The 16,336-nt window shown below is 34.5% G+C and overlaps 1 protein-coding gene across 1 annotated transcript in view; it reads left to right on the top strand.

Annotated features, from left to right (window-relative positions):
- The window catches only part of MDGA2 (MAM domain containing glycosylphosphatidylinositol anchor 2), a 925,916-nt gene that overhangs the window by 824,167 nt on the left and 85,413 nt on the right, over positions 1-16,336 (top strand). Inside the window, exon 10 of the mRNA XM_042252298.2 lies at positions 1,794-1,942. Coding sequence (XP_042108232.1) covers positions 1,794-1,942 — 149 coding nt within the window. The remainder of the gene's footprint in view (positions 1-1,793; positions 1,943-16,336) is intronic.

Here is a 16,336-nt window from a genome sequence, read left to right as displayed (position 1 = left end):
CAAGACAATTTGTATAGAATTAATAATCCAATTTCAATTAAAATAAATGAACCTTCATAGACCATTTTTAAAAGCGCACAATGTTGGTGTAAGACTTTACCAAATGTTATTAAGATTCAGATATTTAATTCAATGTATTTAATTTTACTAGTAAATTTATCAGAAATTAACTTCAGTTCATCTAACATTTTTTTCCTGGTAAACCTCTCTAGGGTAATAGAGACCATAAATTTCATTCTTAGTCTTCAAAATTCATTCTTTAACTATCTGTTATAAATTCCTATGAATCAGCTCTTGTGTAATCCCTAGATGTTAGGTGATTAATGATGAAGAAAAAGAAAACCAGGTAAGAAAATTCCCTGCAAACAGGAACCCAGAATGAAAACCTCAGGAGGACGTTTAATATTTAACCTAATTTCAAAAAAATAAAGTCTGTTGAATAATTTACCATTGATTAAATCATAAATCCAGTAAAAATTGTAAATCTATCTGAAAGGTCTGAGAAAATGGAAGCAATTTCTAGGAAGACAGAGGCCATACCTCTTTGTTCATTGCCTAGAACACTACTCACCATTCAATGGACTCTCAATAAATATTGATTTAATAAATAAATGTATTATTGGTATAAAATATAAGGTGTAAAAAGTCTATATTTCAGATTATTAATGAGTTGGACCCATAATTCCCAACAGTTTGTACATTTTTCAATTTGGCAATTAAAAGAAAAACCTGAGATGGTTTATGTAGGTTATATGCACTATGTGTACCTCATGTATGGGGACTTCCCTGGTGGTTCAGTGGTAAAGAATCCACAGGAATCTGCAATGCGGGAGATGCAGGTTTGGTCCCTGGGTTGGGATGATCCTATGGAGGAGGGTGTGGCAACCCACTCCAGTGTTCTTGCCTGGACAAATTCATGGGCCAGAGGATCCTGGTTCCTGTTAGGCTACAGTCCCTAGGGTCTCAATGGGTCAGATGCTACTGAAGTGACACAGCACACACACACCTCACGTATCCTTAAAATCTTAAAAAAAAAAAACAAAAAAACAAAAAACCACCATTTTGTTATTGATCATTGTTTGGTTAATTTCAATTTACTGACCAAAGACATGGATAATATAAACACAGATTGTCATATTCACTGATTTTTTGGGTTTTTTTTGGCAGAGTTATCATTCACTTGCTGATAAAGTTTTTGGCTCTTCTGTGATGACCTAAATGGGAAAAGAATCCAAAAAAGAGGGGATATATGTATATGTTTAGTTGTTTCACTTTGCTGTACAGCAGAAACTAACACAGCATTTTGAAGCAACTATGCATCAATGAAAATATTTAGACATATATAAATGAAATCTATCTATATGCCTGTGGTTAGCAAGATAATATTTCCAAGCCTGGCCTCTCCTGCATTTTAGTCCAATGTATCTCACCTGATGTCTCCATTTAGATCATTCAAATTGTTCAAAAATAATTTCCTGACCCCTCAAATTTGATCCTCCCATAGCTTTTCATGTCAGTTGATGGAAATTCCATTCTTCTGGTTTCTTTCGCCAAAAATCTTTTAGTCATTCTTGGGTCTTCTCTTCCTCTCACACTGTTCATCAAACCTACCAGGAAATCATCTTGCATCTGTTCTCAAATTCTCCATAAATTAATTTGAATTTAATCATATGACTTTTTAAATATAAAAATTGCTTGTGGAACATGAAGTAGAAAGTAATAAAAGGTACAAAAAGAGTAATTAGGTTTGACTGTAATATACATTTAATTTTAAGGTCTCTTTCTGTTTCTAGGAAAGGCCTATGCTCCAGAATTCTATTACGATACCTACAATCCTGTGTGGCAGAACAGACACCGTGTCTACTCCTACAGTCTACAGTGGACTCAAATGAATCCTGATGCAGTGGATCGGATTGTTGCATACCGGTTGGGTATTAGACAGGTGAGGAATTTAATTATCTTCTTTTGTGCTTATGTGATTCTCTTTGAAGATCTTGTTATGATGATGTGTTGAAATAAAAATTTTTCAGTGAATTTCAGACCATATTTTTTTTCTAAATCAAAGATAACAGTACACTACCAAGAACTGTTTCAAATTATTTACAAATTTTTGAAATTAATTTATGCATTTTTACTATGATGTGAGACATACTAAAGGGAGCTTTCTGAAATACTTCATCTTAGAAAAAATTACATGGTATAATTTCTATGAAAGAAACTTATTTAACATGTGCTTACATTTACCTGCAGTGAGTAATTCTTTGTCTCATTTCCTAAGCTAGAAATCCTACATATTTTTATTCTCAGGGATTCAAAGTATATCTGAGTTTTAAAAGTTAATTTAATGTGTCTGAGGAATGGAAATATTTTGGTAAAATGACAAAAAACAATGAAGTAGGGTGTTTTCCTAAAGTAGCTGAAGATTATAGAGTCTGTAAAAATATCATAGCTTTTTCAAATGAACCAATGTTAAATTCAGTTATCCTTTGCTGGTATAAATGATACATATTTTTTTAAATTTAAATGTAGGTCTTTTCATTATTTCCTGTTATATAGTAAGTTATCTGGAAACACTGTTTCAGCATGACATAACGTTTTTGAAGATTTATTTGATTATCACATAAGCTGTTAGCTTTCTTTTACATCTTTGTATTATGCAGAGATTTGTAAAGTGTGTTTTCCACTTTCGTAGCTAAATCATACAATAACATTTTGAGTTTCAAAAGTAGAAAAGACTGAATTTGCTTAGAGAAAAACTGATCCATTACCACCAATCCATTCAGTCTCAATATCATAAAACCATTGTTTTTTTTAATCTTGTTAACAAAGTTATAATAAAAGACTATGCAATATACATCATTAAAATTGATACATTTTAAGTTGAATATTCTTATCCTTCTGTCTAAGTATTCACAGGTCACAGGCATGGTAGGCAGGAATTGTTCATTTGGAAATTTTCTCTATTACTCTTATTTATTTCAGTCCCTAAGTAAATACCAAATACATGTCAAAATTGTTCTATTATACTTGTTAGAATTTAATGGTAATTTTCCTTGATGGAATGATAGAAACGAAGAAGTTCAGCAGCCCTTTCTCCCCCGGTTTATTGGCTTATGTTTTTCTTTTTCTTTTTCTTTTCTCAACACAGTTAATGTTTTTAGATCTTTTATATTTAGAGCATTTTAGCAGATACCTTACATTCCTTTCCAAGTCCTTACCCAATGATTTGAGCAATTATATTCATCTTTTATTACATATGTTTTTAAAAAACAAAGAACCCCAGGTGTCGCTAGTGGTAAAGAACCTGCCTGCCAGTGCAGGAGACATAAGAAACGCAGGTTCCATCCCTGGTTCAGGAAGATACCTTGGTGGAGGGCATGACAATCCACTGCAGTATTCTTGTCTGAAGAATAACACAGACAGATAAGCCAGGTGGGCTACAGTCCGTAGGGTTGCAAAGAGTCAGACATGACTGAAGCGACTTAACACAACACACAATGCCAAACTGCAATGTAAAATTGAATCATTTTATTTAGGTATCTTTTCCTTTTTCCTGTTATAGGTTGTTCTCCAACATTTGAGTCAGAATTTCATCTTTAATTTCTCACTTTCTTCCTTGGTTATATTTTCTTAAAGTGTCTGGATAACTGCCCTTTGCTTTCTGTATGCTGCAGAGCTGTCTGGTTACATCTGCAGAATTTACCCAACCCTACTTAGCATTCTCTTCTCTTATTCTAAAAGTATTCCAACTTTCATTCCCAAAGTCTCCATTATGTATGCAAATCACCTTCTCTATAAATTATATTTGACAGAAGAGTTACCAGCTAAGTCCTCCTCTCAAATGGAGAGATTTAAAACTTTTAAACTTCCTCCTAAGAGGGAAGCCCTTCCTTCTTGTCCATATCTTGTATTCATTATTAATACACTATCTTCCGTAATATTTTTTCCTGGGATTCCCATGCTATTTTCCAATGAGTTTCTTTTCTTTAAATTTTCCTTTCCTGACATGAACATCTCTAAATTCCTGTCTTTGCTTCCTGATCATAAAACTAGTATATAACTCCCAGATATGTGGTGACACACATTTCCCAGTCACTGTGTTCATCCTTGTGAACAAATTAGTTAGGTAATTTTCCCCCATTCTGCTACACTAGAATGCATTATATTTGCATGCATGCATGTGTATAAATTTCTCCTTACTGTGTTTTGCTGAAATTATGCATTTCTTGCACACCTAGCTTCCAATTCTAGCCAATCTAGCCTTATTTTGAGCTATATAACCGTGAGCACTATTCAGTATTTCTGAACATACCGAAACCGTGACTCCTACCTGGGAAGTCAAAGATAATAATACCTGTCAGGTAATTGGAGTGTGGAGTAAAATATATTCCCCACTTATACCACAGGCCAGGTTCCCTTATGCAGGGCACTCCTTACACAGACATCTGTGGTAATTCTTAAACTCATCTTCCTGTGATGTGTTAACAGTTTTTGGTTTTTTTTTAAGTGCATTTTAAGAGTTTAACATATGTACTATTTTTATTTTAGCTTTATTCAGAACAGTGTATATCCTGGATCTAAGTAGTATTCCAAGCCATGATTTTCACAAAATAATTTCTAGCCATTTTTTTTACTTGTCTTATTTTTATTTCAAAACTATTGTCTTCTCTAATACCCATTTTACCAATTCACATTTTTCTATTCCACTATCAGTCTTATTTTAAAGCTTTCTTGATCAGATCAGTAAGCCTGATGCTAATAGTATTCTTTCCAAGTTTGTGAGATTCATGCTATTCACCAGAGGAAGACATATTTCTGGTTTTACAAACCATGGTTCAAAAAACAGTCCTTTTTCTTACAGTTTCTGAAGCTAGCTCTTTACTTGCCTTAGCATTATTTTCTGGTTTTCTTTGTTGTTAGGATTTTCTTTTATATATAGAAAGAAGTATTATTTTTTCCTAGGATGCTTTGTTTTTGTTATACTCTATTTTAATTGGTAATTTACCCAGACACTGTATCTTGCCATGGAAGAAAAACTTTGATGTATCTTTTGGGGATGTTTCAATAAAGAATAATGGCCTTCCACTCTCCTGCCAAAGTGAAAGAAAGGAAATGTTTGTAGATATAGTATAAGAACAGAAAGATCAAGTATAAACACTACTATTTTTCCATATTCCACCCCCATATTCTTTACATTTAACCCTTTCATGAAAAATCATAACATGCAAAAATGGCCTCAGTAGACATCATTTCTTTTGAAGATCCTCTTGCACACCAAAGTTGAGGACCATAGGGCAGAAGCATTCTAGATACAATGAAATTGATATAATTTTTAAGAATATTCTTTGTTTAATAATAGGAAACAAAGTCATTTAGTAAAATCATTTTTCTGTATTATCATAGAAAATTTAGATTCCAACTTCCTCAAGTATGCACATTTAGATATTAACATTATTTTAAGACACAATCAAATACTAGCATTTAACGTAATCCTTCTTTAATTCTGATTTAATGATTATTGTAGTGGAGATTTTATGTAACATGAATATGGCCTTTTCATGTCCCAAACTTAGAATTTTGAATCAATGAGCTTCTGAATGTAACCAATGTAACTTGGATGATGTTTAAAGATGTTAGGAATGTAGCAAATTTTAAATTTCTATAAAGTAAATTTTAAATTTAAGCAACATAAATTTTTAAAAAATACTTCTTCTCTAATAAATAGTATTTATGTCTTTGACTGTGAGACTGTTTTTTTCCAAGGGATTATTAATTTATATTACATACTTTATAATTTTAAAGTCTATAGTTTTATTTTGAGCCTATGTATATATAATTTCTTTTATCTATAAATTGTCTATATTGTGTAATGAAAAGTACTTTCTTTTTTAATATCAAGCATGACTTTAATTATACAACACATTTTTGATTTGCTGAAGCATGAAAAGTAAATTTGACCCTTAAAGACTCATGGTAAATTCAGTTCAAAAAGAGCCCACCTTTTCTTTAATCCACAAAATGTTAAAAGCTTATTTATTCTAAAAATTAAGGTTATAAAATCAGTACTGTATCATTAAACTCCTTCCTGGATGGGTTTGGTTTGGTAACTATACCCAGCATTCCTCCAAATTTTTGGTAAAATTAGCTGACTCTTTTGATTAAATTGTATGATCTTCATTTAAATATAATGAGAAAAGTTGTTTTAGAATTTGATTATTGGCTTATATACTTTTCATAAATGTTGCTGCCATCTATCTATAAAAAAGCATTAGAATTCTAGAATCACTGCTTTAAAAAACTTAAAAAGAGAACAGATATTTCATGTGAAGTTAAAAAATTAATGTATGGAAAAAAATTTTCTCAAAATCTTAATGTCTTTAAGTTGTACTTTTTAGGCTCAGCTAAGAAATTGTTTAATCTCCTTAGACAGCTACTAGCTTCCCAACTATTTGCTTCATTTGTTGCTTAACAGGAAAGAGAAAAAGGTCATTTGAGTGTCTGCTTTTTTAGTATCTAAAGAATTAAGAAACAAGCAAAACTGTTTCCAAGTTATTTGAATATACAAGACAACATAGGTATCATTTGACTCCATTTAGCATATACACTTGGAGAAGGCAATGGCAACCCACTCCAGTACTCTTGTCTGGGAAATCCCATGGACAGAGGAGCCTGGTGGGCTACAGTCCATGGGGTTGCGAGGAGTCAAACGAGACTGAATGACTTCACTTTCACTTTCACTTTCATGCACTGGAGAAGGAAATGGCAACCCACTCCAGTGTTCTTGCCTGGAGAATCCCAGGAACAGAAGAGCCTGGTGAGCTGCTGTCTATGGGGCCGCACAGAGTCAAACACTACATGACTGACACAACTTAGCAGCAGCAGCAGCAACATATACACTATAGGTTCTAAAAATGAAGGATTTTAGACTTTTATACAGTTTTCTTTTTATACTCTGTCTTATAGACCCACAATGAATGTGATTTTTTGACTCTCATCTTTGGAATAGGGGATATTTTATTGAATAAAATACCTTAATTCACCCTGTTCCTGTCTTACTAAACCTTGACACTAAAATACTTTGAGTTATCATATTCACATTCTTATCCAGTCAGTCAACAAATTCTTACTAAATTAATCATCTCATAAATACTGGTTTCAGATGGTAAATAATCTGTCTACAATGCAGGAGATACCCAGGTTTGATCCCTGGGTCAGGAAGATCCCCTAGATAAGGAAATGATAACCCACTCCAGTATTCTTTGGAATGCTATGGACAGAGGAGCCTGCCAGGCTGCAGTTCATGGGCTCAAAAAGTTGGACATGTCTGAGCATATACGCATAAGTTCCAACAAGAGATACATTCTCTAGTTATGCCTGGATTGGTGCATTTCCAAATCCAGTGATTATTAAAATATTGTGCTCAGTCATCTATTAAGTTTCAAGATTTACTCCATGGACTGAGAACTAACCCAAATGGCAAATATTTTCTTTAGTTCTTCTGGGCAAGAATCACTCAGTTCCTTAGACTTACATTAGAATATATTTCTAAGAAAATTTTTTTTTAAATAGCAAACATATTAATGAGATATTAAAAGTTACTTAATTGTGGTATGTGCAAACTAAACTTTGTATTTGGTAATTCTGATGACTAATTCAGTGCTTTACATAGGAGTGTGACTACCTGAAAATACAACTTCTCAGTGAACATTCCCTCAAATTTCAAGAATGAATCTCAGAGTTGTCTTGAATTGATAACTATTTCCTATTGCTTCCTTTCATTTTAAAATATAAATTACTATTTGTTTAGCTTTATCATTTTCAGTTGTATTTCTTTAGGTTTCTTAAGTTGTTTTAAAATATGGAGTCATACTTATTATTACACTATTTATTTTTTAAATTTTATTTATTTACTTTAATTGGAGGCTGATTACTTTACAATATTGTGGTGGTTTTTGCCATATATTGACATGAATCAGCCACAGGTGTTTATGTATCCCCTATCTCAAACCCTCCTTCTACATTCCTCCCCATCCCTTCCCTCTGGGTTGTCCCAGTACACCAGCTTTGAGTGCCCTGTTTCACACGTCAAACTTGGACTGGTGCTCAGTTTCATATATGGTGATATACATGTTTCAATGCTATTCTCTCAAATCATCCCACCCTCACCTTCTCCCACAGAGTCCACAAGTCTGTTCTTTATATCTGTGTATCTTTTGATGTCTTGCACGTAGGGTCATTGTTACCATCTTTCTAAATTCCATGTATATATATATATGTGTTAATATACTGTATTGGTGTTTTTCTTTCTGACTTACTTCCCTCTCTAAATAGGCTCCAATTTCATCCACCTCATTAAATTCAAATGCATTCTTTTTAATAGCTGAGTAATATTCCACAACAATGTGTCACAACTTTCTTATCCATTCACCAGCCAATGGGCATCTAGGTTGCTTCCATGTCCTAGCTGTTATTAATAGTGCTGCAATGAACACTGGGGTACACATGTTTCTTTTAATTCTGGTTTACCTTAGTGTGTATGCCCAGCAGTGGGATTGCTGGATCGTATGGCAGTTCTATTTCCAGCTTTTTAAGGAATCTCCACACTGTTCTCCATAGTGGCTATGCTAATTTGCATTCTCACCAACAGTGTAAGAGAGTTCCCTTTTCTCCACATCCTCTCCAGCATTTGTTGTTTGTAAACTTTTTGGTAGCAGTCATTCTGACCGGCATGAAATGGTACCTCATTGTGGTTTTGATGTGTTAGCTATCTGTATGTCTTCTTTGGAGAAATTTCTGTTTAGGTCTTTTCCCCACTTTTTGATTGGTTTGTTTATTTTTCTGGTATTGAGCTGGATGAGCTACTTGTATATTTTTGAGATTAATTCTTTGTCAGTTGCTTCGTTTCCTATTATTTTCTCAAATTCTAAAGGCTGTCTTTTCACTTTGCTTATAGTTTCCTTCATTGTGCAAAAGCTTTTAAGTTTAATAAGTCTCCATTTGTTTATTTTTGCTTTTATATCCATTACTCTAGGAGGTGGGTCATAGAGGATCTTGCTGTGATTTATGCCAGAGAGTGTTTTCCTATGTTTTCCTCCAGGAGTTTTATAGCTTCTGGTCTTATACTTAGATCTTTAATCCACTTTGAGTTTATTTTTGTGTATGGTGTTAGAAAGTATTCTAGTTTCATTCTTTTACAAGTGGTTGACCAATTTTCCCAGCACCACTTGTTAAAGAGATTGTCTTTTCTACATTGTATATTTTTGCCCCCTTTGTCAAAGATAAAGTGCTCATCAGTGTGTGGATTTCTCTCTGGGCTTTCTATTTTTGTTTCATTGATCTATATTTCTGTCTTTGTGCCAGTTCCTTACTATCTTAATGACTGTAGCTTTGTAGTATAGTCTGAAGTTAGGCAGGTTGATTTCTCCAGTTCCATTCTTCTTTCTCAAGATTTCTCTGGCCATTTGAGTTTTTTTGTATTTCCATACAAATTAGAAATTATTTGTTCTAGTTCTGTGAAAAATACCATTGGTAGCTTGATAAGAATTGCTTTGAATCTATAGATGGTTTTGGGTAGTATACCTAGTTTCACCATAATGATTCTTCCAATCCATGAACATGGTATATTTCTTCTACGCTATTTCTATACCAGAAACGTGTCTTCTTTCAGCAGTTAAAATATTTCAACTGCTATATCTGAAACAATTTTACCTTCAAATGATAAATATTGAATGTGACAATTATCAATAAAATTACATAAAATTACTGCTGTATGCTTGCTTGATTATAGATTGCTGGGTTTTTTTCCAAATTTCTGTTCTGTTTTAAAAAGTTCAAACAACAAATGCGAAATATAACAAAGTGCTTCATTTGCTTTGCGTGTGTGTTGTTGCTTCAGTCATGTCTAACTCTTTGTGACCCTATGGACCTTAGCTCACAGATTCTTTACCACTGAGTCACCAGGGAAGCCCCTCCTCAGCTTTTAATTTTATAAGTTGTTCAATTATGGTATGATCATATCTTTTTAAATTTTTTAATGATAAAGGGAAATAGAATAATTGTTTGGATTCAAAAGAATAAAATGTAAATTAGGAAAATATTTAAATATAATATTAAATATCAAAACATTTTGTAAAATTGGTATTATCACTCTTGTTTAGGTACAGAACTAATCTTACAGAAGTTAAGATGTAGTTCTTGTCTTCAGAGACTTTAAAACATATGAGAAGAGGGACTTTCCTGGTGGTCCAGTGTTTAAGACTTCATCTTCCAATGAAGGAAGTCTAGGTTCAATTCTTGGTCTGGGAGCTAAGATCCCACATGTCTCACAGCCAAAAAACCAAAACATAAAATAGAAACAATATTGTAACAGATTCAATAGATACTTCTGAAAAATGGTCCACGTCAAAAAACTTAGGAAAACAAGCAAACAAACATAAGAGGAGATAGTCAACCAAGTAGATACAGGCATCCTCAGTCACTTTAGTCATGTCTGCCTCTTTGCGATGCTATGGACTGTGGCCCACCAGGATCCTCGGTCTCTGGGCTTCTCCAGGCCAGAATACTAGAGTGGGTTGCCATGCCCTCCTCCAGGGGATCTTCCCAACCCAGGGATCGAATCCAGGTTTCCTGCATTGGCAGGTGAACTCTTTACCACTGAACCACAGGGAAAGCCCAACCAAGTAGATATCAAACTACAATATAGTTTGATAAGTATGATAATAAGCGTGGTTGTAAGGTATTACTAGAAAACATTGGAGGGAAACCTAAGTTAACTTTGGGATGTGAGCAATGCTGATGAAAGAAATACTAGCAAACTGATACCAGAGGGTTGAAGAGAAGTTACACATATCAGGAGACTTGGAGAAATTACCAGGTGCCTGGGTACAAAGCCAGCTTGATAAATTTGGAGAAGTGAAAATAATACAGTATATCTAGACCTTTCCTGATAGTTCAAGAGAGAAGGAAGAGACGAAAGTGGTGATACAAGGGACTGAGATCATTATGGGCCATATGAGCTGGTCCCGAGAAATTGGACTTTACATTGAGAGAAGTAGGGAGACACATGAAGAGCCAAAACAGAGGTGTCAAATAATCACTGCTGCTGCTGCTGCTAAGTCGCTTCAGTCGTGTCCGACTCTGTGCAACCCCACCCCATGGACTGCAACCTACCAGGCTCCTCCATCCATGGGATTTTTCAGGCAAGAGTACTATCATGGTACAACATAGGGGACACCATAGAGTGAAAGCTGTTGTTTTACTACAAGTGAAGATTAACGATGTGAATCAGTGCTGCTGCAGTGGCAATTGAAGACAAATTCATGTGGCAATATGAGAAGGATTTGATGATTAAGTGTAGGTTGCAGAAAAGAAGAGAACATGAAGGCAGAGATGAAGAAACTATTCACTACCTAAGTGCTTGTCTTTAGAAAATCTTAGGTTAAAATTTGGTAATATTTTTTTTCTTATTTTTATATGTTAATAAAATATTATTGAATATGATTGTTTATACTGAAAGAAAAATGAGCTGTTACTGAAATGAATGTTAGACATATCTTTAATGAAATATTTTCAAGGAAGTATAAAATGATGAAATTTAAAAACATAAAATCTGAAGAAAGCTTCATCTTATAATGTAAAATAAAGAACCAATATATCTATGCAACATTTTTTTACTGTTTTAAATATGCTAAGCTTAAATTTATTCTAAAAGATACATGTCTTAATAAAATGACATAAAAATTGATAGGAAGTGTTCTTATATTTAGTTAGTTGCTTCTTGGCTTAGAGAGGCTAAATTCAAACATATACAATAAGGTCCTTACATATGAACCTTAAAGTAACAAACTTTCAAAGATGCAAATGTGCATCACGTATCCAACCTAGAGACCAGGGAGTCATAGCAACTTTCAAAAAATATGTCATGCTTTTCATCAGGCAGTAAAGGCAAGTGACAAATCAGGAACAACCTTGTGGCAGTTTTGGAAGGACTATAACATCTTTATGGCCGCAAAAACACATTGACTTTGCTTGGTATAAGTTACAGCCATCACCATGAAAGGATCTGGAAGAATCTTTTCCCATAGTTTGTTCACTATTTTCGTGGATTTGAGAAGGTGGTTGAGGAGTCCAAAGGGGTCTTCAACAGCTCAATGACCCTCAGGGAGAACCTGGAGCTAGGTCTGCAAAAGGATGACTTCACTGAACTCTACGCTGTGCCACTGGAGGAGCTTACAGATGAAGACTTGATGGAAGTGGAGGCTGAGAGACAGGACAAAGAAAAAAGGAAGAAGAAGTAACTGAAGAAGAGAAGAGATTCATGATGCAGGAAATGGCAAAGGGATTTTCTTTATTTGAGGAAGCACTGTTAATTTTTGAGGCATAGGACCAGAATATAGAAAGCTATACAAAGGTTGCAGCTCAGAATGCAATCCAGTGCTATGGTGTCATTCTACGATGAGAAAAAAAGAGCTACTATCCAGACGTCACTGGGGATTTTTTTCAAGAGGGTAGCCAGAACTGAATCCAGCAAGGAACCAGAACCTGTGCCATCAAGGTGAAGCAGGAATGAAATTGCAGCTTGCCCTCCATCTCCTCTAGCTGATGAACCTTCAGCTCAACCATCTTCCACCCCTCTCCCTCGTCCAGTCAGAAACTCTTCTTAACTGTTCACTTGATGCCAGCCCCCGTATGCCAGTTATTGTACTGTACTGTAAGCTAAAACTGTTTTATTTTTGTTTTTGTTTTTATGCATTATTTGTGGGGAAAATACTATCTACCTATTGCATTATGGTACTATATAGTCAATTGTGTTAATTGGGTACCTAGGCCAACATTTTTGGACTTACAAATAAGTTGCACTTTCAAACATGCCCTTGGAACAGAACTCATTCACATGTATGGGATTTACTGTATGTTTTTATAAAGTGCTGCAATAAAGGGTCCTAAATTTAACAAAGTCTAGAAGATTTTTTGATAAGAATAGTTTCACTTAACACATAATTTTGTGGGTTTTTTTTTTTTCCATTATGCTATCTCCTCTGTACTTCTTGTATTATCCTTTCCTTGTGTGCCTGCACCTATGCTAAGTTGCTTCAGTCGTGTCCGACTCTGTGCTACCCTGTGGACTATAGCCTGTCAGCCTCCTCTGTCCATGGGTTTCTCTGGGCAGGAATACTGCAGTGGGTTGCCATGCCCTCTTCCAGGGGATCTTCATGACCTATGGGTCACTCTTTCCTTAGGCGTCCTGCTGCTGCTGCTGCTAAGTCGCTTCAGTCGTGTCCAACTCTGTGCGACCCCATAGACAGCAGCCCACCAGGCTCCTCCATCCCTGGGATTCTCCAGGCAAGAACACTGGAGTGGGTTGCCATTTCCTTCTCCAGTGCATGAAAGTGAAAAGTGAAAGTGAAGTCACTCAGTTGTGTCCGACTCCTAGCGACCCCATGGACTGCAGCCCACCAGGCTCCTCCGTCCTTGGGGTTTTCCAGGCAAGAGCACTGGAGTGGGGTGCCATTGCCTTCTCCTTTAGTTGTCCTTGTATCCCACAAATATTGGTATACTAGGTTAAGTACTTCTATATGTTGATAAAAAAACAACCATTACAATATCAGTTGTTTTTTGGAGAGAGCATGCTGAAAATAGGCACCAGGTTTTAAAATCCTCCCTGAAAGGAGCACATATCACTTCTGTTCAAATATCCTTGTCTAAAGTAAGCCCTATGACATGATCTGAGGCCAAACAAGGCAAACAAGTATTATCTTCATGTACTGCAAGGAATATAAGGATCAAGTATTTGTGAAGAGCTCAAATTCCTACCCAGATCTGTCTCTATGGTAGGCAGTGTTTGACTGAATATATTAATAATACCATTTGAATTTATGCTGAAAATATAATCTCAGAAAGATCTGCTTCTTAAATTTACTTTTAAAATACTAAAAAAAAAGATTTATCTATGAAATTGTACCATTTATTTCAAATAATGAAAGCATAAAGAATTCAAAGACGTTCATGTCTTTACAGTGCCTGAGTCAATAAATAAAGATTAGATTATACATATGATCTGTGTAAAAGGATACTAAAATCTGACACATGCTTCTCTAAGAATCTAAGCCTCAACATTAATTCTTATTTTGTAATTAAATGTTATATACTATTATATGTACTTGGAACACAACGTATACTACTACTACTACTAAGTCACTTCAGTCGTGTCTGACTCTGTGTGACCCCACAGATGGCAGCCCACCAGGCTCCCCCGTCCCTGGGATTCTCCAGGCAGGAACACTGGAGTGGGTTGCCATTTCCTTCTCCAAAGTATACCTAGCAGAAAAAGTCCATGATCTCATGAACCTTGTATTCTGGTAGAGAGCAAATCAAAGATACCATAAGATAAAAGAAAATAATAAATCAATAAATATTATCAGAAATTGATTAATGCTATGCAACACACAGAGACAGAAGAAAACTGGTATCTTAAAAATTTATTCTGTATTCAAAGAATCTCATGAAAACTTGAGAAGTAACAGGATGTTTATCTACTTTCTCCACAAGTTCATAACTTTGAGACAATTTTTAAACCATGTTCTCATGAAGTGGACTTATAGTTTAGTCTGGTGAAAAGAAGGAATCTAATTTTGAATAATTAAGTACATTAGCTAAAATTAAACAGTAAAAAACTTTTCCTGTATTCATCATGTTATTTATTCCTAAAAACGAAATGAAATAAAGTAAATAACCCCAAAATTCAGTGGGTACATTCATAATCCTTAACTATGTTCAGGAATAAAAGGAAAAATCTGAGTTGAAATACAGTTTATATATTTTGAGAACATATTTTGACTGGTCAGTGTGTAAAAACCCATGCAACACTTTGCAAGGCAGATCACTTGCATAACAAGAATTGACAACTAAGAGGAACATATGAGATTCTAAGAGGCATTATTGTGTGGAACAGAAGGCCTACTTTCAAAAGGGTTGAGACTCCTAATGCTTCAATTATAACTGTATTTCCTTGCTTATTTAAATAATTATTTTGAATTTTGCATTCCAAAACCGAAGTTATTTAATTAGGATAAAATGAGCCTAAATAGCTCCCCAACCAAAAAAAAAAAAAGTGACTCAGGGAAGAGTATCAAGCTGCTAAGAGACAGGTGACAAAAGATAAAACTGAGAAGGAAAGAGTTTCCCAAAGCAGCATGCATGATACCAAGAAATCGACAACTAGAACTTTAGCTACTCCCCACTTCAAGATGGGTCTAACTATGGGAAATGGAATTTTTTTTTTTGGTAATCTTTAATTTCTGAAATTCTGCATGAGGTCTTATGTACTCTCAGTTTTTAGCTTATATTTTATTATAAGCACAAAGTATAGTAATGTTAAAGATGATTTTGTTTTTATCACCAATATATGGTTAAATAATATATGTGGCTTTATTAACATCTGGTTTCATTGCTAATAGTGGTATGATGATATGGGGGGACATCTGTGGGACATTGTATCAGTGATGTTGCCTGGAACTCCTCCTGTTGCCTTTAAATTGGTACCTAATACCCTGAAGCTGAGAACAAAGATTTGCCTCCCACTCTTGAGTTGATAAGACAGAAACAGCCCTAAAAATATACTCAGGTAAAGCTCCTTACCTTGTGAAACTTTCCTTTTTATTTATAAAGAAATCGTATCCACAAACAACAACCATTATGATTTCAGACAGTTAAAAAAATGTTTTGGGGGTAAAATGTAGTAAGATCATGGAGTAAAGAGTGATATTGGTACCGTGTGAGATAGTGTGGTCAGGGGCTCCTTTCTCAGGAGCTGATGTTGAATACAGATATGAGTGAAGTCAAGAATTATGAGCCAGAAAAATATTGAACTTAGAGATGAAAACAACACGTAAGTATATCAGAGGGAAATAAATGCATATGTAAATTATGCATTTTATACTTATTTTGCAAGCACTTTATCTGTAAATACCTATTAGAAAAATTGAGTAGTTTTATTAAAAGAAATAATGAAGGTCCAAATACAAAATTTTTTTATGAATCTAATTGTTATAATAATAAAAAGGCCAGCTGCAGAGAATAAGACATTTTGCTAATTAGAAATGTGATTAGCAGATGAGAGGACTGATAGAGGATATATTATGTGGAAGATCAAAATGAAGAGTCCACAGCTGATTTTCTAGAAATTAAAATAAGCAAAGAGTGAAACTTTGTTCATAATTGGGTTTGCTCAATGAGAGACAGTTGTTAATTAATTTTGATGCTGGGCTTGAGTTTTTATTAGCTATCTGTCAGTAATCTAAATAATGGCAAAACATTTTATTAGGATGGGCAAAATGTC

This window comes from Ovis aries, chromosome 7 (assembly GCF_016772045.2).
Source record: "Ovis aries strain OAR_USU_Benz2616 breed Rambouillet chromosome 7, ARS-UI_Ramb_v3.0, whole genome shotgun sequence".
Lineage (NCBI taxonomy): Eukaryota > Metazoa > Chordata > Mammalia > Artiodactyla > Bovidae > Ovis > Ovis aries.
This window is presented reverse-complemented; position numbering and strand designations above follow the sequence as displayed.